This window comes from Malania oleifera, chromosome 10 (assembly GCF_029873635.1).
Source record: "Malania oleifera isolate guangnan ecotype guangnan chromosome 10, ASM2987363v1, whole genome shotgun sequence".
NCBI classification, from domain to species: Eukaryota; Viridiplantae; Streptophyta; class Magnoliopsida; order Santalales; family Ximeniaceae; genus Malania; species Malania oleifera.
Window position 1 is genome coordinate 8808447 of NC_080426.1, and position 26115 is coordinate 8834561.

General features: G+C 36.5%; 1 protein-coding gene across 8 annotated transcripts; it reads right to left on the bottom strand.

Moving 5' to 3' along the window:
- Positions 1 to 754: 754 nt before the first annotated feature.
- LOC131165317 (factor of DNA methylation 1-like) lies at positions 755 to 20512 on the bottom strand. Of its 8 annotated transcripts, none has more exons than XM_058122981.1 (8): positions 20388 to 20512; positions 19811 to 19926; positions 10419 to 10481; positions 4851 to 5053; positions 3756 to 3910; positions 1865 to 2053; positions 1492 to 1704; positions 755 to 1133 (listed from the first exon to the last, which is right to left on the bottom strand). In XM_058122981.1, exons 4-8 carry the CDS (start codon positions 5029 to 5031, stop codon positions 897 to 899), a joined length of 975 nt encoding a protein of 324 aa, XP_057978964.1. In that variant the 5' UTR covers positions 5032 to 5053; positions 10419 to 10481; positions 19811 to 19926; positions 20388 to 20512; the 3' UTR covers positions 755 to 896. The 8 variants fall into 8 exon arrangements, with proteins under 8 accessions (XP_057978964.1, XP_057978965.1, XP_057978966.1 ...); XM_058122982.1 differs by having other exon boundaries at positions 19811 to 19922; positions 20388 to 20474; XM_058122983.1 differs by having other exon boundaries at positions 1865 to 2047; positions 19811 to 19922; positions 20388 to 20456.
- Positions 20513 to 26115: the final 5603 nt, after the last annotated feature.

Genomic DNA, 26115 nt, shown 5'->3' on the forward strand with positions numbered 1-26115 from the left:
TGGCATCAACTCGGATTGTGCAACTTGATTCAACCAGTTGGGATGAAAAAATTAAATTAAAAATTGGTAATTTTCAACCTTTTGGGGCGTCAAACTGAACTGAACCTCTTGCCTAAGATTGAAACCAAACTGATTGATTTATAAGCCTAAAGCTAATCAAACTGAATTGACCAGGCTTGCCTAACGAAATAAAAGGCCAACCACGAGGAGAGGATTGCTAATGAAAACTCTACGCCATAAGTTGTAAATTTTCATCAACCAAAAAAAAAATGAGTAACATTGCACATTTCAATCATGCATGCACGAACAGAGTTTGTGTTCTAATAAAAAGTATGTGCATCAACTACATTTAATGTTTCGGGCAGAAGACATTGTCTTCTGGTGACAATCAAATGCCCGCCTCTCAAGCGTGGCTTACTTTTCTCCTTTTCATTTACCTAAAACAATATAATTCAGAATGATTTCTCCCGGTAGTGTAGTTTGCATTCGACTACTAATTATTAAGATTAAATTTTCAACAGTGTCAGCGCCATGCTTTATCCCCCACTGCTCGAGTCTAATGAACCTTCCATTCCTAAAGTCTCAACCATTAACTTTAAAGTTCTCCGTTGAAACAGTATACACTTCTCTTAGCAATGGGGTCAGGTATGTGCCCTCTTAAATATCATATTTTTCAAGGATTCAACCAACATGAACATCGCAAAATTTAGCCCCAAAAAAATGAAAAAAAATAGCCGATCTAAGAAGCAAGTCAAAAACCAAAACCATGCTTCATCATGAATGATTTGCATTCTGGACAGTGGAAACTTGAAATAAGCTACAATATACTGCACAAACCCCAAAAAAGGAGTAGGAAAACAGCCACAGCGCAAGGCTGAAGACATTCTCAGGTTCTGTCATCTTCGACGCTTGGAGGACTTAAGAGCCTTCAATTCATGAATCACACATTGAACTACCTCTTTTACACTGGCCTTCCTTCCCTCCTTGAAATTCCAAAGCTCAGGAACCACATACCCCCCACTTGAATTGTACTCGTTCAGCTCCAGCAATGCTTTGGTTACAGCCTTGTGCACTGCCTCGCCCCATTGCCCTCTCAGCTCTTTCAACTTACCATCATCTTCATCTATTACTTCCTGTGTAAAAAGCAAATGCAAGTTAACAGACATTGTTCAACACTGCATATGGTTTCAGACAAACAGTTGGAACTCTCCCATTATACCCATTTTTAGGCTGTTCTTCATACTAGTGGAAATGAATGTCAGTTGAGGACTTTTAGTAAATAACCTTATTTCCAACTATCACTGCTGGATAGAGCATACCCCCCTTCTGAAAAAGCACATGCTCAAGTGATATGGAAATACAGATCGAATGTTTTCATCTCAATGTGGTTCTACGATACCCAATAAAAGAATAAAAAAGATAACAATAGATGGAAATATTATTTTTGATGGATTAAAGCAAATAAAGAAGATAAAGGGGCAGAAAAAATACTTGCAGTTTTCCATCCATAACTTTTTTCTTGAAAGGATGCCAGCTTGGATTTTTCACATACTCTTGCCATAATGAACTCAGTTCCAGAGATTTCATTTCCCAATCTCCACCAGAGAACTTCTGCAGGCATGCTTCTTTGAAAGGTTGCTGATTAATTTCTCCCATTCTTTTGATTCCAATTGTGGTCTGGCTATTCCAAAAATCTTGCAAACTCTATATGGCAAAAACAAGGATATCCTACCGAAGATTTATTAAAATGTTTGGAAGAAAATGGATTTCAGTATAAGATGAAGAAGATGTAGTCAAATACCTAAGGGATGAGAAACATTTGACAAACCATATGCCCCCAAAAAAGTGAGAGAGAAATTCTTACACTCATCAATTCTTTGCGAGCATCCTGCAGTTCATGATTACTCATGTGCTCCTTGAGGATAAGAGTTTGGCTAAGCGTTTCTACAAACTGCAATTCATCAGCTTTTTCAGCCAATTCTTTTCTCAAAGCATTGATCTGGATGATAGAGCTGGAGTTGCTCTCTTCGAAATTTTCAGACTCCAACTGCATCTATTGTAGTCAAATTAAGCTGTAGCTTAATCTAAAATCCAAAACATAGAAACTCTAACAAGTATTGTATCCATCTTCAATTCTATATTAGGAAACCATCAGAAGTTGAGGAAAGTTTGTGGGAAATATCACCAAGTCATTGACATTTAGAATTTGTAATATAAACAAATTAATTTTGCAAAGTTTAAGAAGTAACCAACCTAATATTTAATAAGTCAGCAATCAAGGCAGAAAACTGACCGAAGAACTGAATTTAATTCAGCTAAAAACAACCATCAGAAGTAAACGAAAAGTTTGTGCGAAATATGACACTAATGCATGCACATATATACAATTTTCATATGAAAAAAAGAATTTTGCAAAGTTAGGAAATAAGCATACCAAACTGTAACAAGTTAACAGTCAGTACAACAAATAGCACAAACAAATATATTCATTTGGACATCTAGGAACAATCAGACGCAAAAGGAAAGTTAGCAAAAAATATGGAAATGAATCATTGACATTCACAATTTGTGATGCACAATAATCTTGCAAAGGACTAAAAAAGCCACAAACGTAACAAGCCATCAATCAGTACACAAATATAGCACAAAAGGCCAACATAGTGCTCATGCAGTTGGTATTCCTATATCCACGACAAAACTGTCACTCTACATAGATTTTCACCACCATGACAAGTGCCTTAACCCAGCAAAACAGCAAATTATCTACATAGAACAAAAATGAACAGAACAGTGATGTAGAAAATCAATCTTCACCAAAATGTACAATAAGAAAACTTTAGACTTGTAGAGGGTGATTGTCTCCTTTAGGTTGGGGACACTAGGCTTGTCTACTAGTCAAATTACAAAGGAAAGAAGAAGAGAGAGTATAGGTCGTAGTTGTGAGTGCAAAGCATCTAACAAGAGCTATTTTTTGGACATCCCCACAGTTAGAGCTGTTACCTTAGATGGAGCTTAGCTTGGCTCCAAGTATGAAACACTAGCTCTCTCTACTATAACACTTCACTCATTACAGGCCCAAAATAAGACATGCTACTTAATGCACTAGCCAATTAGAAGAATGTGATAGACCTCAGGTGGAAATAAGTAACTCATTAATATCTCATTTGGTTGCATTTGAATCTACATGACGATCAGAAGCACTCTATTAAGGAAAAAGGAGAAGTTTAGACATAACATGGAGTTTTATGCACTAGGTCTGAAAATAAAATGAACATGTTGGAACTTAGAATATGGGGGTGGGATGTGGGGTGGTCAATGCATGCACATGCACACATGTGTACGTGTGATACACACATGCCCCAATTCAATACATTCTTTGTAACATGAAATTTAGAGCCTATGCAGGAATATGTTTTGAGACTAATAGCAGCACAAGCATGTGCAGGGCTCTTCACATGACTTTTCCCTCGGCTATTACAGTTGGATTTAGAAGGTTAAAGAAATAGACAGATCTTCTGATGGTCCACATGAAGATTGTAAATACAAAGATCATGGATAAGAAGGTGGGAAAAGTGCTCCATGATTTTCCAACTTGAAACTCTTCATGCTTTTGGCCTCATCACATTCTCATAATAAGAATGATGCTTTCAGATTAACCCAAACCTATGGAGATTTTATATCCTTTGACATGAAATAAAGAGGAACTCCCAAACATTTCCCTAAAACTTAAAAGAGAAGCATATCTAGTTATTTACCTTTTTCTTCTCGAGTTGATTTTTCTGCTCGAAGTCAAGTTGGGCCTCTCGCTTCTCCAATTTCTCAATGTACTGCTCAAGTTCTTTCCTTTGAATCATCAAGCTTTGTTGCTGCTTCAAATTCTCCAGCTCAATTAACTGCACCTTCCTCCTTTCTAAAGACATCAGTAGGTATAATGTGAGAACAGATCTCCAGCATATATAGATGCAGTGTAAGACTGCTAGTTAAGTGTAGGACTATGCCATTCAGATGTCAAATTTGAATGATAAATAAATAAAAACCCCCAGCTTGCAGATATAGTAATGCAATTTACGGACTGGCATACCAACCAAAACATAAAGCAGCTAGCACAGGAAGAAGATAAAATCATAAAGATGGACTCTTCTTCACAAAATATGGATGGACCTAGCATCTTCAAGTAGATATTTGACATAAAGGAGCAGTTGATAGATAATTCATAATGCAAAATGGAAAAGAGTAAAGACCATATACTGTAAAAATGAATATGAACACAATAATTGGGAAACTAGCCGAGCCAAACCTAATGCAACACTCACTGCACACGGCTCCCACTCCGATGCCTAAAGTAAAACAACTATACTTAACTTCCACAATCCACAAAGCTCAGGGACTAAAGATCTATGCTTGGCTTGGTGGAAAGACTTAAGTTTGCACAATGTTTGCCCACTTGCTTAAGTCCTACCACTAACCATACATGTTCTTTTCATTTGAGGAAGCAATTTACACATTGAACTTGCATGTTAGATCCTTTTATTATGCCAAAATAATTGAAAAAAAAAAAAAGAGAACAGGAAAAAGAATAAATTAAAAGAAAAAAGGAAATATGGGACAAAGGCAGAAGGGACAGGGCAAGGGGCCTAGTGTAAAATGAGACAAAATCAAGAAAAGCATATATTAGGCCCATTATATAACTTCCTCAAAGAATAGTGCTTAAGAAAATCTGTACAATACAGTCCTCAAGAATTTCCACAATGCTTGTTTATGTGCTTGCAGCAATACACACTCTCTCTCTCTCTCTCTCTCTCCCTCTCTCTCTCTCTCTCTCTATTCATAGAACATAATATTAGACATACCTGAAATGTATGCCTGATACATCTTAGCATTATCTTCTGTCATCTTGCGAAGAGATGTAGATATTTCTTCATTCTTGCGCTCCATGACCAACAACTTTTGGTTTTTTACATCAATTTCCTTGGCAAGACTCACAACAAGATTGCGAGCACTTTTTAATTCCTCAAGAATTTGGCTCTCCATTTAACAGTGAAGATATGAATGCCTGCAACATTATTAAAATACAAGTGTTAATGATGTGCTAAAAGTCCAGTATTAAAAGGAAATCATCGTTTAATTAGCTAATTTAGATAAAACAAGAAAAATGGTGCCTTAACGTGATTTCAACCCTGTAAGATCAAAATTGCAGTGCTCACGGATTGAAGATTGTTGATGGACTTCTTTTACAAAAATTGAAAAACCTTAAAATCCAGTGCTTAAGGCAACTTCAAGGCAACAAGATTTATCATAGTGATAATGGATTGATACGAACTATGAAAGCAATTCAAAATCACAATGACAAGACATGTTCTCAGCTGGCCCTATCTCCTGGTAAAAGTATCTGTTACATCAAACACGTGAAGGGGAATGCAAAAACAACACAAAATATCTATGCTGAACAATACACTTTGCCTCCTCAAAATAAGTATTCTCACATGCCTTCATAACAACCCCTCTATCTATGAATACTTTTGTTGCATTTTTACTCATGCCATCACCTCCTTACACACATCTCAGATTGCTTTTGAAGCATGCCAATGGCAATTTGACTTTTACTTGATCAGTCATTTATTGCAATCAAAAAGATAGAATTGTGCACTCCCTCAATAGACTATATAATCAAGCAGGAATCAAATTGAAACTGGAAACTTTGGCAAACACAGCTCCCTTCGATGAGATTTCTGTCCTTCTAGGAGGGAAATTACTATTGCACAACTCATTAACCATCAGAACATGAATTTTTCATGGATATGTACTCTACAATTAAGACTTCGTGTTACCATCTTTCTTCATTTAGCACTAATGAATCAGCAACAAGATTTGTGAATCTTCAATTTGTTATGCTATAACAAGGCTCACAAGTCACAACACTCTCTTTAGAATGAGACTTCTACTCCTTTTCTTGTGCAGATTCCTTTTTATTCTCTTCAAGCAATCCAGCAGTTATGCTATACCAAGGCTCCCAAGTCGCAACACTCTCTTTAGAATGAGACTTCTACTCCTATTCTTGTGCAGTTTCCTTTTTATTCTCTTCAAGCAATCCAGCACCTTCTCAAATCAGATACACATCAATGTCAAACAGCAAGCTACACCTAATATGTCTGGGTAATAATGCAACCCTGTTCATGCACCCTGCTTGCTATGGGTCCTAATGCAGAGTGCCAATGGCAGACAAAGGGGGACACGGCACTCCTAGAGCTTGATACCCATTTTTAAATTCAGTCCTTCATTTTGTAGTTCTTTTACCTTGCCCCCTCCCACCAAAAAGTATTGTTAAATGTATTTTATTGACTAGGTACTCCAGCAACACAATATGCAGCCTTAACAGTTTACCTTTTTATCCCCTTTAAACTAATTTTAGATACATGGGTTTGAGAAGAATTTCTATCAAAGCATGAGATAGCAACTAAAAATGCAAAAAGGTTTTCCTTTGAAGCTTCAGTTAGGGCAAGAGACAACATCTTTTACAAAGGAGAAGCATCATCTTTTCAGAAAAAATCACAAGCCACACTTAGATGATGCTTAGCATGGCACGCGACTCAGGGCATCTCACATTTTCTTTACAATACTGCCCCCTACCCCTTTTTCACCCCCAAAAATTTAACACCCAGAGCACAAAGCTGCCACACCATCTCCCAAGACCTAGTGCCGTTATACAGTCCATGTTACAAAACCAGATTTTTTTGTAATTTCAATAATAATTCAATAGATACCCAGGCACCATACTACAAAGTACACTTCTAAAAACAGCGAATACAGTTTGCATACATAATTAAACAAATCTCTTCCATTCCTACCTGCTAATCAACACATCTATTTCTAGGGGAGGAAATCATTATAAGTTTATAACCTAGTGCCTCCATATAGCTTGTTGATGACGAAACATGCACCATGTCCTAGTCATGAAAAAAATGGGAATGATTCAGTCATGGATGCATGGTAGAAAAATTGATGCAGGCTACGACACCTGTTCCCTAACACACTTCTTAAGACATCTAAACATGCTATACTTATCATGTTCAACTTTTTGACAAAACACAAGCTTTGATGGTGCGTCTTTCCCCAACATTTTCAGATGTTCCCTTCAAAAAAATTCATGCCTGCGCACACCATAGAACATTCATCATACCAGCTTTTTCACGAAAGGAAGTCCTCTGGTGGGGTACATTAATTTTTCTTAACCTTCCTAAATTCATTCCATACAACCTTTCTGCTTTCAGTCTTTCACTTCATTGTGAAATTACCTTCAGGCATGAAACAGAAATTTGACAAATGATTTGTCTCATTGAAACTTTAGACTCACCCATATGCCCTTCTAACTCTATGGGGATAAAGGTAACACACCATGCACTGCTGCAGGACACATCTAGCTCCATTTTCCTACATAATGCCCACAAGATCACAGGTTTCACCAAAAAAGAACTGCCATTTTCCAAAAAATTCAAATCACACACATCTAAAATAACTGCACCCTTAAAGTAACAAGCAATAGCATAACAAACACCAACCAAGGTTCAGCTAGGACAGAGTTGGTGTTTTGAGTCCATTATTATTATTATTATTATTATAATAAAGCACTTACTCAAAATTTTCCCCATTAACATATAAGGGAGCATTTAGGGTTTCAAGCCTAAATCAAATCACCATGCTCTTCAAAAAGAAGAAGAAGAAGAAGACGAAGAAGAATTCTAACAAGGAAGATGCTACAGAAGCACATGTTTCTGTGCATAGATATGAAGCAGACTAAAATGATCAAAATCGAGAGAGAGAGAGAGAGAGAGAGAGAGAGAGAGAGAGAGAGAGAGAGAGTACCTGGGAGTGGGAGTAAGCTTAGTAGAAATAGCAGTAAGAAAAAAAATGGATCAAAATGTAGTGGGTTTCTGACCATATGATTTGGTAATTGACTAATACTCCATCTGAGCAATGGCAGGTCTGATCATTGGGGCTGAGCGCCTGAGCCTCTTATAGACATAATGTATTTTATTTTTTTTTCTTTTACACACTTTTTTGCATTCTTCATAATAAAATTATCAATTTTTTTCTTAACATTTTTGTTGCAAGTGTTCAATATAACTAACAAATAAATATATTTTGATTACTAAAAAACAATTTTAAATATTAAATTAGCACATTGTGATGTTAATTTCAAAAGAAAACCTACGTAAATCAATGTTTGTTTTTAAAATATGACTCCATTAGTGAAAATCCCTATTTCATTTTGTATGTAACTCAACCACTACTTGAACAAAGAAAATTCATTGGCGTCCTGCAAGGAAACAAAAAAATATTAATAACCTAAATATATGTCAATTTTAATTATGGTTTAAAAGCAACACAGAATGTCATGCCAAGCAAACTAAAGCAAATGAGAACACAGTTGGTGTGTTCAAATCCCTTAACTTGTGAGGAATTGCTTTCAAGCATAATTAAGTAAGATATGCAACAACAGAAGGGGAGGTGGGTGGGTGTGGAATAAGGACGCTAAGGAAGAAATGAATTATAACAGTTCAAAATACTCAAAATAATAATAATAGATAGAGAAACTTAATTTTAAAGCTTGTTACATTTTTTGAGAGATGAACAAATTTTTTCTTTAAAAATAATATGCTTGGTCATCACCACATCAATTAAGCAGCACAGTATTAAGTGTAGTGCTGATGTCATAAACCCTGCATAGGCAAACAATAGTTATAGTGTAACATGCAAAAGTTAAAGCAGCTGTATGGTTAATGTATCAAGGATTTTATATGATCAGATTCAATAAATCACAATGCGTGTGTGTTTGTGCAACATAGTCTGCAAATGCAAAATAAATGCTGAATATAAAGCAAATAAGAGCCAAGTAAACGGTGCTACATTAGCTGCCTAAAACTTTTGAAGTATTCACTGGAATCCTAAACCTGCCTACTGAATTGTCAAATGAATATTGGTTAATGATATATGGGTGATGTAATTAAAATATAATAATAACATGAAGTTTGGAAATGATATAGAAATTAAGATAAGCAGCTGGAATGGCATTAGCAAACGTAAGGGCAATAAAAAGAGGTGTAATTCTGTGCATTGGTTGCACCATTGTTGTTCTTCCTTTAATAAATTATACACACACAGGTTGTGTGTGTAATCTAACTTAAAGATCAAACACAAAGGCTTACACACACACACACATTTGTAGTTTAACTTGAATAAAAAATTGGATTTAATTATATTAATTTGTAAATATAAATAAATAATAAATAATTTACATAAAGCCATGAATCATTAACACACAAAAATTGTTATAAAGCTGTAATAAAGAGAATAAACACACACATACATTTATTTATAGCAAAAGAAAATTATATTAATGGGAAAATAATTTACAAGAAGGAGAATGAAAAATCTCCCAAAGAAAATCGGAAAAACACACATTCTTGATTATCAAAACACAAAAACATATTTCTGTGCATGTTTGCATACATGAAATGCGCACACAGAACATACATGTCCAACCAATTAATGCTCAGGAATTCAAATTACGGATTTCTTAGCTGCAATTTCATTTTAGCATCAGTTGCCAAAAAGATACTATCTATCATTAAGAAAACAAAGTCCTTTCTTTGTTGTGCAGAAATATATTTCACAAACTAACAATTGATTTATCCCAAACAAAAAAATTAACATAAAACAAAAATACTTCTGAGAATTTGACCCAGATGTGCAACTCATTTCATTTATTGGGCAAATCAAATGAATTAAAATAAAGTACAAATCTCAGAAAAACATTTTTCTCTATTATTAACAAAAGCATGGGTTGTGCTGAAGTGGAAACCTGGAAGAAAAGGGCAAAAACGACCCCTAGCAGGCCCATGTAATTGGCTAAAACAAAGTAAGTGTCATCAAACTTCAACAAAGTGAGCTAGAAAATTATGTGAAGGCTCAGGTGCACCATTCAGTTGCAAATTTAAGCTGCTAAAATATATCCCAAAACTTTTAAAATTTAGATTTATAATATTTATAGAATTAAAAAAAAAACACACACACACACATAAAAATCATTTCTTGGTTACTTGTTAGACAATAATATTAAAGTAGTGAGTAGTTTAGAGGGCATGAATTTTGAGTCCTGAATTTGAATCTATGTGGATTTGAATGAAGCTCGACATAATTTTATACGGTATTCTATTCAAATCCACACAAATTCAAATCAATGGCGTAAAATCCAAGATAATCATAAACCGTCGATGGGTATATATGTTAGACAAAATTCTATAATAAAAAATTTAAAATATAAACCATTAAAAATTTAACAATACTTTCCCTGCAGATAATATAAACAAAAAAAAATCACTATTGCATGTTCCCCAAAATTCTCAAAATTTCCCTCTTACAATCACAATACTCTGTTCATTGCCATCGCCAGTCACAACCTTCCATCTCCACGAATTCCAAATCTGGGTAGAAGAAGGCAAAAATCATAAGATATAAGCAAATGGATAATAATAAGGGAGATATAGCTGAAAATCATGAGTTGATCATGTAATAATAAGAATTACACTAATTGGTGACAGTTTATTAAATCTATACAAACCATTTTTTTATTTCAAATAGATTAACAAACATGAGCAATATAACAGAAGATCAGCAATAGCACACAATAAGAGAGAGAGAGGAAGAAGAAGAAGACAGACAGACAGACAGAGAGCCCACCGCTGGCCAGCGCTGTCACTACCCAAACTGCCCTTGCTCACCTTTGAGAGAGAGAGAGCGAGAGAGAGCAACTCTGCTGAATGGACTTTGAAAGACCCAGTATTAAAAATTCAAAAGAACAAAAAGGGTGGGGAATAACAAACCTTGGAGAAATTTCTTACTGAAGTTTCCATTTGAGATTTTTTTTATGGGTAATTAAGGTTCATGAACTTCAGAAAATACTGAAACTGGAAGCAACCCAGCCAATTAGAGTGCGGGCCAAGCCAAAGCATAGGGAATTACAGAGGTTGAAGAAGGATGAAATTAAGTTGAAATAATAGCCTTTGTAATTTGTATAGAAATGGAAGAATCTTGCTGCTAGAGGGCAGAAAGTGATTATATTCCTGAGGCGGTGGGACGGCAGGTGTTGGGGGGAGGGAATGGGAGGGTGCCACCTGCTCAGCAACTCCTGACAGGTCCACAATATAGGTCACATAGCTATTGATTTTTTAGGTACCAACCAGGATGTTGATACAGTACCTGCCTGGTACCAAATTTTTTCTCCTTGTATGAAAGTTGATGAAAGCAAAATAAGCTTAAGTTGAGTGGCTTGCCAAAAAGAAAACATTCAAAATGAGAGGACATGATTTTAGGACTACACATTAATTCATGTAAATTTCATGAATGATCAACACTAAACTTTAAACATTATTTTGATGTGATCTAATGTGTAATGGTCATCTCTTGTTGATTGACAAATCGCTCTCCAACATCTAAGTCACCCCTTGTGGTCTACAACTACCAAATACAGCACCAACACCTCCATACTTGAGAACCACCCTTCATAAGTGTTCTTTGTCTCCACTTCTTCATCCAGTTTGCACATAGCCAAAATTGTGCGACAGACCGGTGTACAAACAACAATGTACAATCACATGATTGATAACCAAGAGCAACTTCATCTTTGCATAACACAACACAACCATCCACCAAACATCTTCATCTTTGCATAACTAAGCTAGACCTAAGAAGCCCCCGAAGCATAGTTCACCCACAAAGATACAAGCACACAATTACAAAGCCCTACCAAGAACTAGCCGTCTTCTTCTTATTCTTATTGTTCTTCCACACAACACCAACACCAACACCAAAACTAATGGCAACCCTTCATTCATATTTTTTCTCTCCACTTCTTCTTCTACTTCACTACACACAACCACCCATAGGATAAAGCATCTGTACGACGACCTGTGTACACCTCCACGGTTGACAACCAGAGCAACCTATTACCCTCATGGCAGATAGTCAGCCACCAGGCCATCAAAAAGACGCAGCATAATTACAAACTCTTTATCTTCATCTTGGCAAAAGTAGCTAGGCCTAAAAGCTGACATGAGCTCTGCTCGTTCATTAAGGGATCATTTGGAATCACTTATGCACAAGTATTTTTCAGAAAAAATGTTGAATTTAATAAGTGTTATTAATAAGTGGTATTTGCATACTTACTTTTATTATAGGGTACTAAATGATTATTTTTAAACATATATTAAATAATAAATATTAATATTTTTAAGTAATAATTATTTAAATTATTTATAATTAAATTATAAATATTTTCTATTAAAAATTAATATAAGATTACTATTTTTAATTAATAATAATTTTTTTATTACTGTATATTTATAACATATTGCCATCATAATAAATTATGATAAAAAATAATACTATTAATTAAATTTCTAATTTTAGTTTATTTAATGTTAATTTTAATTAATAAATAGTTTTTGTTCAATCCAAAACTGAATTATAATAACTAATATGTATTTTAAAATATATTTTAAATAAAAATAATAATATTTTTATAATTAAAATTTTAAATGATAATTATATTAATTTTAAATTAAAATTTAAATATTTTCATTAGCTAAAATAATATAATATTATTTATTAATTAACAATAATCTTGTTATTAATGTATACTTATAATATATGATTATCATATTAATTTATGTTAAAAATAGCATTAATAACTAAATTAAAAATTTTAGTTTATTTGATGTTAATTTAAATTTATAGATGGTTAATTTAAATTTATAGATGGTTCTTTTAAATCATTTCAGAATTTAATTATATTTTACTAATAATAATAAGTTATGATGCATAATAAATTAATATATGATTAATTTTCATTTAACAATTTAATTAATAATTATGTTAACTGTTATTTTTAATAAACATAATAGTAAAAATAATATAATATTATTTTTGACTAACAATAATCTTGTTCTTACTTTATATTATGACATATGATTATCATATTAATTTATATTAAAATAATATTATTAATTAAATTAATATTTTTAATTTTTGATATCAAATTTAAATTACTAGATGGTTCTTCTTCTTTATTTCAGAATTGAAATATGTTTCATCAATAATTAATATATTATAATACACAATAAACTAATATATTATTTATCTTATAATATATATTCAAATTATAAAATAGTCACAAAAATTTCTTCTATTTACAAAATTGAACTGCAACAATGCTACTTATAAGTGGCCAAAAAGTTATCTTAAATTGCTTCTCAAAACTCACTTAAATAGCTATCAAAAAAGTAGTTCTAAACTGCATAGGAGACACGTAAAGATGTTAGAGAGAGAAACTCTCCCTTCTCTCTAGAAGGTGCATGTCGTGAGTGCTTGGGGCTGTGTTCTTCCAAGATTTCCCTTCAATTGAGTGCGGTTGTTGCTGGATCTGGGGTGGATTGTTTGTGTCGAAGGTTGCTTGTCTGGTTATTGACTGTCTCCAGCGCTTGTTGCTACCTGATTTCTCTGGGGACTGTCCCCCGTGGGTGGTTGGTGTTGCTTCACCCTGGGAGTACTCAATCCTAAGTTCTGGTGCAATTGCAGCTGGTTCTGCAAAGCTTTGAGCTGATTAATAAATCTTGGACTGATCATAGGGTTTATTTCTACTCCTGGTAGGTGATTTGTAAGATCATGGCTCATTATCCATTTTCCCGCTCATGCGGGCAGTTTGAAATTTCGAACCTGAAATCGTAACAATGGGACACCAGAAAGCTTCTAGGGTTGCTGGATGTTCTAATCAAGAGTCAGAAAAGAAAGAGGAGAAAGAGTACGTGTTAAAGTTTATTGAAATCAAGGGTGGTTTACTGAGTGATTGGGTGAACAGGAAACATTCAGAAGTCATGGCAGAAGTTGAAAGGTTGGCTCGAATGGCAAGTCAAAGAAGCTGTAATGATAGGGAAGGTCTGAAGTCATCCTCGGAGCTTCTAGAGGACCTCCATGCACAGAGAGACATGCAAGATGGTAAGGAAAGGGGAGTGGGTGTGAATGATGGCCTTGCTTTGGTCTCCTCGAGTGATGATGACGGATTGCAACACATTGATGAGGAACACATGGGGAGTATGAAAGGAAATCTTCATGGGAGTAATGAGGGAAGAAGAAGATCAAGGGGTGAGGAGATTCCTTCAGATTCTGTCTTGCACGCTATCGAGTCAAGTGATATTGTTGCTACAGTTCGTGAAGAAGTTAAGATAAGAGTAGAGGAGGAGGAGGATCCTGTAGACCGTTCTCCTGAGCAGAAGGGAGTTGATGAATTGAGAACTATCTTAAGACGCAACAAAAGGGTGGCTTGGTCTGAGCTCTTTGCTAAGAACAGAGATCCCTCTAACTGTGGATCATTACCTGCATTCAATGCTAATGGAGAAAAAGCTAGAATCTCTGCTACTGAAATTTATAGTTCTGAGGGAATTTTTAACAAACACTTGGTGGGCTACTTTACAGGGAAATTCCCTGGCAAGGTGGCATACAATAATCTGCTCAAGTCATGGAGAGTACCAGTTCAGAAAATCCAGCATGAAAAAGGATGGTTAGTGCTTAAGTTTCAGGAGGAGGAAGACCTGTGTGAGGTCCTTATGAATGGGCCATACTCAGTATATGGTAGAACACTTATACTACAGAGAATGCCCAAGTACTTCCAGTTTGGGCTTGAGCAAACAACAGTGGTGCCCGTGTGGATACAGTTGAAGAATCTTCCTTTCAAACTTTGGCATCCTATGGCAATTGGGAGAATATGCTCCGAGATTGGAAGACCAAAGTGCATGGACAAATTAGCCACCAACAAGGCTCGAATTTCGTATGCTAGAGCAATGGTGGAGGTCGATATAGCAAAGGAAATAAAATACAGTGCGACTCTAGCATTACCAGATGATGTTGAAATTGTGCAAGAGGTGGTCTACGAAGGGTTGCCAAGGTTCTGTAAAAAATGCAATTCTATTGGTCACTTGAGGCTTTTTGCTTGCCAAGGGGAGATGCCAGGCCTAGTGGTATGCAGTATCGTCCTAAAGCTCCAGTGCAATCAGCTGTACCAGAGAAGGGAGTGACAATAGAATGACAAAGTCACATCAGGCCATCGAGAATGGAGGTTGTGAACAGTTGCAGGGTGAGGGTGTTCCACCAGATAATGCTCAGATTAATTCAGGATCTGTGTCTGCTGATTGTGAGTGTACTGACCCTTCTGAAGAATTTGTTGAGGAAGGTGACAGGTCTTCGTCCTCCCAGCTACAGGGAGTTCATATGTGCAGTGGGGAGGTGGTTAAGGGTAATCTGCTAAAATCAGTTGATGACACTTCAGAGCATGTTACAAATGTCCTTCCATTAAACCCTGATAGAACTGGTGTTTCCAGTAAAGGTAATGTGATTACTGGAAATGGCCAGACCCCAGAAATGAGTGATAGACAACCTGGTAAAATAGAAGAAGCTAAGAGGGAAGGAATTGGGCAGGGCAGAGATGAGGTTGGGGAAAAGGAAGCTGGGGTTGAAGTGGCTATTAACAGAAATGCTCAAGAAGGTACTGTGAAAGTAAAAGAGAAAGGAAAGGAGAAGATGAATGAATTCACTCCAGTCAAGAAGAAGAAGAAAGGCAAGGTTACACACTTCAATCCTCTAGTGTTTGGAAAGGGGTTAAAGCCCCCTTCAAAATCAAAATGAAGGTTTCCAGCTGGAATATTAGGGGCTTTAACAAGCCCCTAAAGCAAAATGGGGTCTATAACCTCTTAAGGAAAAATAAAGTGAATGTGTTTGGCATTTTGGAGACTACATTGTCGGCAGAAAACTTAGAGGCTATGATGAGGAAAAAGTTTAGTTCGTCGGAGAAGGTGAACAATTTTGAACACCACAGGGCAGGGAGAATTCTTGTAATCTGGAACCCTCAGAAAGTGCAGCCTCAGGTATGTCATGTGAATGCTCAAGCTATTCATTGTTTTGTTGAATGCTTAATTACTGCCAACAGAATGATTATTAGCTTTATTTATGGATTTAACTCTATTGTGGCAAGAAGAACCTTGTGGTATAATATTTGCCAGGTTGGTAGTATTGCACAGGGACCATGGATGCTTGTAGGGGATTTTAATTGTGTACTGTCAGCAGAAGAGAAGATGAATGGTGTGCCAGTAACTAGTTATGAAACCAAGGATATGGGAGAATGCTTCTTTGATACAGGACTTTCAGATCTGAAGTCCTCAGGATGCTTCTTGACGTGGACAAATGGCAGTATCTAGTGCAAACTAGATAGAATTCTGGTAAACCACTTCTGGTATATGGCTGGAATAAGAGCTCATGCTGAGTTCCAGTTCCCAGGGATATTATTTGACCACTCGGTGAGCATTATAACACTGTTTGAGGAGGAGGAAAAAGTCAGGAAGCCCTTCAAATTTTTTAACATGTGGACATTGCATCACAGGCTCACAGCTTCCAGGAGGTGATAAAGGAGAGATGGAATCTGAATGTTCAGGGCACCAGAGTACCAGACAGTTCAGTTTTGTTAAAAAAATTCAGGCTCTAAAGAGACCTCTTAGATCCTTGAATGCAGTACATTTCTCTCATATTTCTGCCAGAGCTGAGAAAGCAAATGAGGAGGTTTTGGAGTTACAACAGAGGCTTTCATGACTCTCCTACAGATTTAGATATACAAAAGGAATTGAATGATAAAAAAGTTGTGGCTATCAGACTTGCAGAGGCCAACAGGATGTTTACAATACAGATTGCCAAGGTCAAATACCTGAAGGAATGTGACAGAAACACTTCATTCTTCCATGGACTGATGCGAAGGCATGTAAGTAGAAACCACATATCTGCTATATGTAAGAGCAATGGGGAACAAACCACTTCTCATTCTCAGGTGGTTGAGGAATTCCTGGGATTCTATTACCAGCTTCTGGGAATGGAGGTGAGTACGGCTGGGGTTGATAAGCAGATTGTTGAAAATGGCCCTATGTTGGCTGGCTTTCAAAAGGAGAGAATGGTTGCTCCCATAGCAGACGAAGAAATTAAAAAGGCCCTATTCAGTATTGGGGATAATAAATCACCAGGTCCTGATGGTTTTACTGCATGCTTCTTCAAGAGAGCTTGGAATATAGTGGGACGGGAATTCACTGGAGCTGTCAAGGAGTTTTTTGTGACTGGAAAATTACTCAAGCAAACCAACCACACTGTTAAAGCCTTGATTCCTAAATCTGATCATGCTACATCAGTTGGAGATTATAGGCCTATATCCTGCTGTAATGTTTTGTATAAAGTGATTGCAAAATCATAGCTGATAGAATTAAACCAGGATTGGAAAGGATCATCAATTCAGCTCAATCTGCTTTCATACAGCAAAGGAGTATGGTGGAAAATATTTATCTGGTTCAAGAATTGGTGAGGAAGTATGCTAGGAAAAGGGTATCTCCAAGGTGCATGTTCAAAATTGACCTAAAAAAGGCATATGACTCAATATCATGGAGCTTCCTAAAAGAGATGCTGCTGCATCCAAGTATCATGATTGATTGGATCATGGAGTGTGTCTCAACCACTTCTTTCTCCCTCTCCCTGAATGGAAGCTTTCATGGTTTTTTTAAGGGAAGGAAAGGCCTTAGACAGAGTGACCCCTTGTCCCCCTTATTGTTTGTGTTATGCTTGGAATACTTATCAAGGCTGTTGAAGGATATGGAGCAAAAGTCAAACTTTAACTTCCACCCAAAATGTGACAAGCTGAGAATTACACACTTGGCATTTGCTGATGACTTAATACTCTTCTCTAGAGGGGACTGTCATTCAGTTAAGTTACTAATGGAGTGTCTTGGAAAGTTCTTAGAATGCTCGGGTCTATCTGCAAATTGCCTCAAGTCTAACCTTTATCATGCTGGAATCAAGGAGTATGATCTAGGGGAAATCAAGCAGATAACTGGATTTAATGAAGGTGTTTTTCCTTTTCGATATCTTGGCATCCCACTTGCTACCTCCAGGCTCACTGCTGCTCATTATCATCCACTGGTAAATAGAATTGCCAATCTATTTAAGAAGTGGCCTGGACATACATTATCCTATGCAGGGAAACTGGAATTGATAAACTCTGTTATCTAGGGTATAGAATGTTTTTGGTTGGCAATATTCCCCATTCCATATAATGTCCTTGAGCAGGTGGTGAAACTTTGCAAGGCTTTCCTATGGGGTGGAAGGAGGAAACCGTTAGTGGCATGGAAGGAGGTTTGCCTCTCAAAATCTGAAGGAGGGTTGGGGGTCTTGGATCTCAGAACTTGGAACAAGACTCTCCTTACTAAAGCCTTTTGGAATATATAGGCCGAGAAAGATTCATTATGGTCCAGGTGGGTTAACCAATTTTATTTAAAAGGTTCAAATATTTGGGGAATGAACTCGAAGCATGATGACTCCCCTTTTTCAAAAAAATGATTGATATCAAAAACCATCTACTTCTGAAATGTGGGAATCAAATTGAAGATGCTGAGAGAATGTAGAAGGAGTGGGATTTGGATAACAAGGGGTCTTCACAATGCTATGACTTCTAGAGGCAAAAGGGGGGTAAAGTTCCTTGGTTTAAAGAGGTATGGAAGAATGGAAGCACTCCAAAGCATGCCTTCACACTATGGCTGGGGATCAAAGGGAAGCTACTCACGAGTGATAAGATATGTTGGGGAAATGATGATCATAACTGTGTTTTTTGTAAAAATGAAACTGAAACTATTGATCATGTTTTCTTTAGTTGCAGCTTCTCTTCACAAGTTTGAGACAGTCTCAGGAAGTGGTTGGGAATAGAGAGGTCCATGTCTACACTAAAAGCAACAGTGAAGTGGCTACATAAAGAAGTAAAAGGAAATGCTATCAGTGCAGTGGGGAAAAGGGTTGGTCTTGCTACTACTGTCTTTTTCCTATGGCATTTCAGGAATAAGATGAGATTTGAAAATAAGGCTATTGGAACTAAGGAGTTGATTGAGGTTATCCAGAGACATACTTACAGAGTCGTGTTTGATAAATTTGACCTACACATGATTTAATTGTAATATGTTCAGTTGAGTAGGTTTCCAATGGATTGTATTGATCCATGGTTGAGTTTTATGTGAAATAGCCTCATGCACCTAGGTATGCCCAGGTTTTGATGTATTCCTTGTTACTTGTGTTACTTGGATGGGGGAACTTTGTTTCCTCAATCGGTGTATGTTTGTACATATTTCATTTTTTATCAATATATTTACCCTTTACTGATCAAAAAAAAAAAGAGTGGTTCTAGAAAACCACTTTTTGCAACAAATGTTTGTAGTAGTATAAATCAAAAGTTCTTCATTTAAGTGATAAGTGATATAAGCACTTTTTTTAGGTGCTCTCAAATGGGGGCTAAATGGGGCTAAGCCACTAGCATACAATTAGACAGCCCTATCCTGGGACCACTCACCTTCTTTAAAATGTAATCTTTTTATAGAATATCACCCTTTTTTATTGATATGGGGAGCAAGCAATTCATAGTTTTTTGAGCTGAATTTAAATTCATGGAGGTAGCATTTGACGGTTGTACTGAAAAAAATATGAATTGACATTATAAACCAAGTGAGAAATTAAAAACCGGGAAGAAAATGACCAAGCTACGGAATGGTATTTCTCCCAAGTTTTTCCAAACAGAAAAATGGGGTGAGGGAAAAAACGGCAAAATAGCGAAGAAGAAAAAGAATAAGAAATGTGAGATGGAATCAGTAGAAAAAATGGGATGAAGAAAACCCGTTATCTGTGGAATGCACACCTCTACGGTTGTCTGGCCGCTGCTCCCACTTACCCAACAATTCTCCCTCAAAAGCCAATTTTTGCTTCTGCAGAACAAACGGCAGGCAAGGGAACTATCTCTGTATGCACTTCTGTCTAGGCGAGAGACAAAAAGGAAAATTCGTCTCTCACAGAATCAGAACAAGTGCAAAAAAAGATTACACACACACTTTTTTTATTTTTGGACACACACACACATTGAGATGGGACGATCGATCTCCATTCGTAGTTTTGGGGATTAGGGCTCATATCAAGTGTAACTATTTTTCAGAATTTCTGTCATCGCGGGGGAAAACCCAGATCGAACTTGGGAGAGAAGAGAGAAAAAGATGGGATGACTCGGACGCCAAAGCCTTCCACGGCGGCATCTACCATCTCGTCATTCTCGTCTCTTTCGCCGTTCTCATTTTCTACCCAAATATCGAATGAGGGTTCTTCCTGTTAATCCCACTCGAGGCCTCTCTCTTTGTAATCATCGCCCACATCCCCGAACAAAGGAAAGAGAGACCATGTAGAACCAATGGAAGAGATCCATAAGAAAGAAAGAAGATACATACCTGAAGCTTGATTCTAGAGGTTTTTGGAGCTAGGGTTTCAGTTTACCGGCGCATCATGGAGGTTTTAGTGAAAATCAAAAAGGCCCCGTGTATTTTCAACATGGGCATTGTAAAAAAGAAAATGCAAAAAATAAAATAAAATAATAACCGTTTATAAATGAGTTTTTTCCCATTTTATTATTAAAAATATATAAAATATTAAATAATACTTTGATTGGGAAAAAATTTCCCAAAGTAATGCTTACGTAATCTCGCAACTTGATGCTGCGAGATTTAAAGTGATGGGCCGCTGGAAACACGACGTGTGGCAAGGAGATAACCAAATCTCGCAGCTTGGAGCTGCGAGATTTAAAAAGAATAGCCAATGGGAAGTTAACATCTGGCGCATAAGGGGAGAAAATCTCACAGCTTAGAGCTGCAAGATTTAAACAGAGAAGCCTTCCACTGATTGAGTTACAGGGAATTTAACTGGATGCTACCGGCAAGGATGGTGAGCGACGACGGCGGCAAGGGGTGTTGGCGACGGTGGCGGCAAGGACTAGTTCTGCTTCAAGAGGTGTTGCAGGGAGGCTGGGTGAGTGGAGCAGAGAGCGGCAGCGGCGGCGGCGGCGGCTACTGTTGCTGCGAGTTGCCGAGAGGCTGAGGCCGGGCTCGGCGATGAGGTGGCCGAAGAGGGTGAGGTTGAAGTTGCCAGGGACGGAGAAGACGTCGTTGACGCCGATTTCGACGAGGTGGCGGCCGAGGGTGGCATCGGAGGACGCAACGACGGAGGGCGCTACGGAGCTGTGCATTGCAGTGGCGAAGCCGTTCGGTGGGCTGCCTACGTCGCCATTGGTGGGATTGCAGGCATCCAGCGCGCAGATCTTCGAGTCCATGGCCGAGAAGGAATTTTTTCCACGCCTCACCCTAAATCTCGCAGCTCCGAGCTGCGAGATTTGCTCCCTGCCACGTGTCAACTTTTCAGTGGCTACTTTCTTTAAATCTCGCAGCTCTAAGCTGCGAGATTTGGTCTTCTACTTGCCACGCGTCATCTTCTTAGTGGCCATCAATTTAAATCTCGCAGCATCAAGCTGCGAGATTACGTAAGCATTAGTTTGGGAATTTTTTTCCCATTCAGAGTATTATTTAATATTTTATTTATCGTTAATAATAAAATGGGAAAAAACTCGTTTATAAATACTATCAAAAATTATAAAATTAAAAATTATGAGTATATTACACTACAAAACACATAAAACGGTTTTCGTTTCTTAGACAAGAGATTTAGGATATCTCATTTTAAGAAAGCATTTAAATTATTACAACTTAAGAACTCTAAAAAAATGTTCATTCAATTATATGCTACAAGTAATGCATTTCATATGTTAATTTAATTTTATGCTAATTTCCATCTATCAAAAGAAAGATATGATATTTTGCATTTCAGTCATATATGCACCCTCAAAAGTTTGTGTCTCTAATGAAAAGTATGTGTCAAACTTCATTTAGTATTTGTTAAAAGTAATGTTGCTCATCGTGAGTCTATGATCATCACAAAATTGACATGAAAAACAAGTAAGAAGGGTTCCACATTTGTTAAGGTCGTGTAGTCACACAATTTATTTGATTTGAGTGGAAAATAAAAATTAAAAATTTGTAATTATTTTGACGGGTCAAACTAAACCAAACCTCTTGCATAAAACAAAACCAAAGTGACTTACTTAGTTCGATGTATAAACTTTGAAACCAAATTAAACTGATCAAAGTTTATATAATAAAATAGAAGCCCAACCACAAAGGGCTGACTAATAATGAAAATTATACACTTCAAGTGGTGCATTTTCATTTACCAAAATATATATATATAGGAACATTGTATATTTCAATCTTGTATGCACCTTAAGAGTTTGTGTTCTGATGAAAAGCTATGCGCCAACTACATTTACCATGTGTTCGGAAAGGCTTTAATTTGGATTTTATTGGATTTGAATAAGATACAATGTAAAATTATATTGAAATTTATCAAATTCAAGGTTTAAAATCCATACTCATAAACACTTCCCTAATATTTTTATTGAGTCATGTTGCTCATCATGGGTCTACAATCAATTAAGTTGGTCGGAGTGATAAAAATTTAAAAATATTTTTTTATTATTTTGACAATCAATTTGTAGTGTACCAAACCTCTTGCACAAATCAAAATCAAATTGATAAATTTTGTTTGCCTTACAACCATAAAAATCAAACTGAAATGAACTAATCAAAGTATGCATAGTAAATAAAATACTCTCTCTCTCCGGCTCTATCTTGTTCATGATCCTACACTGAGTCATGGCAGCTTAGAGACTCCTTTAGAGCCTCTATCACTCCTTGAATGATGGATCTCTTTGTTCACCTACAGAGGTTCTAGTTCTACAGGTTATAGTTCTACACTAAGCATGCTTTGTGGTTGCCACATTTATGTGGATCCTCCACACCAAAACGGTAATGAACAAAGCACTAGACACTTTGATTTTATCCTAATATCCTTGTCATGTTGATAATCTATTAGGGTAGAAAGTATTGATTTTGTATAAGTGATTTTATTTTGTTGAAATTATGAAGGAGTAAGACCTAAGGTGTAACGTCCTCAAAATTCTCACCAATTTTTTTTTTTATATATATATAACCATATTTACGCAGCGGATACATAAGTCATACAACCATTTATACTGTACAATACCAGAACTCAAAATATTCAAACCATAGTCATATTAAACAACTCCCTCCAGTATCACCTACCCCAAAAATACAAAACTCTGTCACAAACTCATCCTACAATCAAGGTAACCAAGTAACCTCTCTATCTGCGAGCCTGATCTGCTCGCCTAACCGGCTCATCTAAAAAATAGTAAAGTAATGGGGTAAGACGACACTCAATAAGTGGAAATTTGTTATTACTAGTGTATGGCGACCGAGTAGTATAACTATAATAATAGTATTTAAAACTGCATGATCTGACAAATTTGTAAAGCACATATATCACATGCATAGTAATTTAAAATATTTATATCATCTAAACTTTCTATTATTCATACTACTGATATCATACTATATACAACAAAAGTTGTAACATATACATATACATATACATAACTATGCTCTTTCCCTAAGACTCTGTATGTCATGATTTGACCCCTCATGACAGGGTTGTGTGGCCCGTAAGCGGAACTCAACTCTGGTCGGCCTTCCAGGTAAGTTATCATACTCTACACTACCTTAACTCAGCCAAACTGCATCCACTCCTCAATTCCAGAATTGCTTTACTGGATTCCAAGTTTTGCAAGTATGAACATGCCTACATCGCTACTATGCAAACAACATTAAATACAGGAACGGTGAGCTTCATAATCTTTCCAAACTACTGCATACCTCTGACTTATCCAAGTATGCGAACAACTCTCAAGGTCCAAATTCAAATTGTTGGAGCTCCGCAGATCTCTGACACTTGTGCAGCCACTTTTCATCACCAGATGGTTTACATACTACAAAACCATTCCTTTGACCTAGTTGAACTAAGAGAAAATTAGGATGCACTCCTAGTTAACTATGATACCAGTCTCGTTCCGAGACATGTCCATATTCCCAAATAGATATCTAGTTAAGACCTCATCAAACTTCTTCCAGAAGTCTGGATAACCAAATATGAACAACTCCATCATATCCCCAAACCAGTCATCCTTCATGATCCTATTTACAAAACCATGCCAAATGGAGATGTCCATATATCATTTTCCAAAAACCCATAAATCCACACCTGATTCCCAACCAGTCTTCCCTACCATGATGATTCAGTCATACCACAAATCTCCCATCCATCCAAAAGAGAAAAAGGCAGAAATAAACCATCATCTCATAATGTCAACTTGGCATATCCAAATGCATTGGGATCTAATATCCCAATTCCTTATTTCCAAAGAGATGACGCTCCTGTGTATCAACCCTACACAAAGGATGGACATAAATGGTTCAATGTTGATTGCACATGCAATGACTACCTGACAAACCCCATTTATGATTTTGAAGATAATCAAAATAGAAAAAATTGAAAAAAGAAAACAGAAGAAAAAGAATTCTCAATAGTGGCTCAAAGAAAGATATGAGGAGATCCGATAGTAAGCTTGTTGGGAGAACCATCCGAAAAGTTCAACTATTATGTTAACTACATAGCTGGATGGCCATATGTGTAACGACCTCAAATCCCTTAATAGAAAATGAAATATAATAAATGGAAAAGTCGACCCGAACCCATGGGTAATAGGGACACCTGTCAATCACAACGAAAACCTAAGCAGCAGCAAGTATAAAATCTAAATCATCCATCCATAAAGCATAATACCAGAGTTTACTACAACATCATAAAACTGTATTTATATACATCCTCATAAACATCAAAATAACTCTAAGGTCAAACATAAAATAATCCTAACCCTTGTACAAAACCTTACCCTCCTAACGAGGTAATATCACTAACTCAACGGCGGCCACGACCCGCCGGTCACTCAAGATCTCCTGAAAAATATATTTAGTTCGGGGGTAAGAAACTTCTCATTAAGGGAAAATAAACTAAATACAGTTGTGTGACAACATGAACGTTTAATGCAATTATACATATACAGTACATTTCATATATATGTAAACATTTATCATAACATACTAAATAATCATATACTTTCATAATTGCTAGTAAATCATATCGTACGTAAAACATCTGTTATACTGATAATACTGAAAACATACTTAGGATGAATAGCTAGCTAATGTCAGGTATTACCCCCCATGACGAGTTGTGCAGCTCCAAGGCTGGACCCGACAATGGCTGGCCGACCACTGCCAAGTCAAATATGTATGTAAGTACGATGGGTCCGCCACACCCTAATCCGAACTACTAGGTGGACATCCACACTCTACTGAAAGTCACATTAACTATCCATCTCCCACCCCCTCGTGGGATGGTTAATACTAATCTGATCATAAACGTCTGATCTATAAGCTACAGTACCATGCTCCTGAACTGAACTAAACTAATATTCGGGTTCTGATAACATATAGTACATGATAATATAGCATCTTTCATAATTTCATAAATACGGTCTCGCGCCGAACATTTCATAAATACTACCTCGTGTCGATCGTCTCATAAATACGGCCTCGTGCCGAAATCATACATAAATACGGCATCGCGCCGAAATCTTACATAAATACGGTCTCGCGCCGAAATCATACATAAATACGGTCTCGTGCCGAAATCATACATAAATACGGCCTCGTGCCGAAATCATACATAAATACATCATTCTAAAAATAATCATTTTATCATGTATTTGTCAGAATCATAATGTACTGTATACTTTTATAATTTCTCAAACCATACTGCATTCATATCATTATCATATCATAATATTTCTTCACGTAAAATAATATTCATACCACACATTTGCTGTATAAAACTATACATTGTATTTTGAAAATCATGATTTCTAGCATCTCATACATATATACACGTTTCAACATAATAGCAGTATTTTTCCCAAACGTGCATTAATTCCATAATATTCAAATATCGTACATATTTTCAGGAAATCAATTTGCTCATAAATAATAGTAATTTGCATGAAAAATAACTGTTTTAGTTTATTTTCTTACCTGACTACTGAGAAAACCCCCAAAATATTCTAGTCTAACACCTGTAGGATTTTCTGACCAATAC

Coding starts and splice junctions, on each gene's coding strand:
- LOC131165317 (XM_058122979.1), bottom strand. CDS start 5,031: ATGGAGAGCCAAATTCTTGAGGAATTAAAAAGTGCTCGCAATCTTGTT. Junction 3,911..4,850: donor GTATCAGGCATACATTTCAG/GTATGTCTAATA, acceptor TGATGTCTTTAG/AAAGGAGGAAGGTGCAGTTA. Junction 2,054..3,755: donor ATCAACTCGAGAAGAAAAAG/GTAAATAACTAG, acceptor TGACTACAATAG/ATGCAGTTGGAGTCTGAAAA.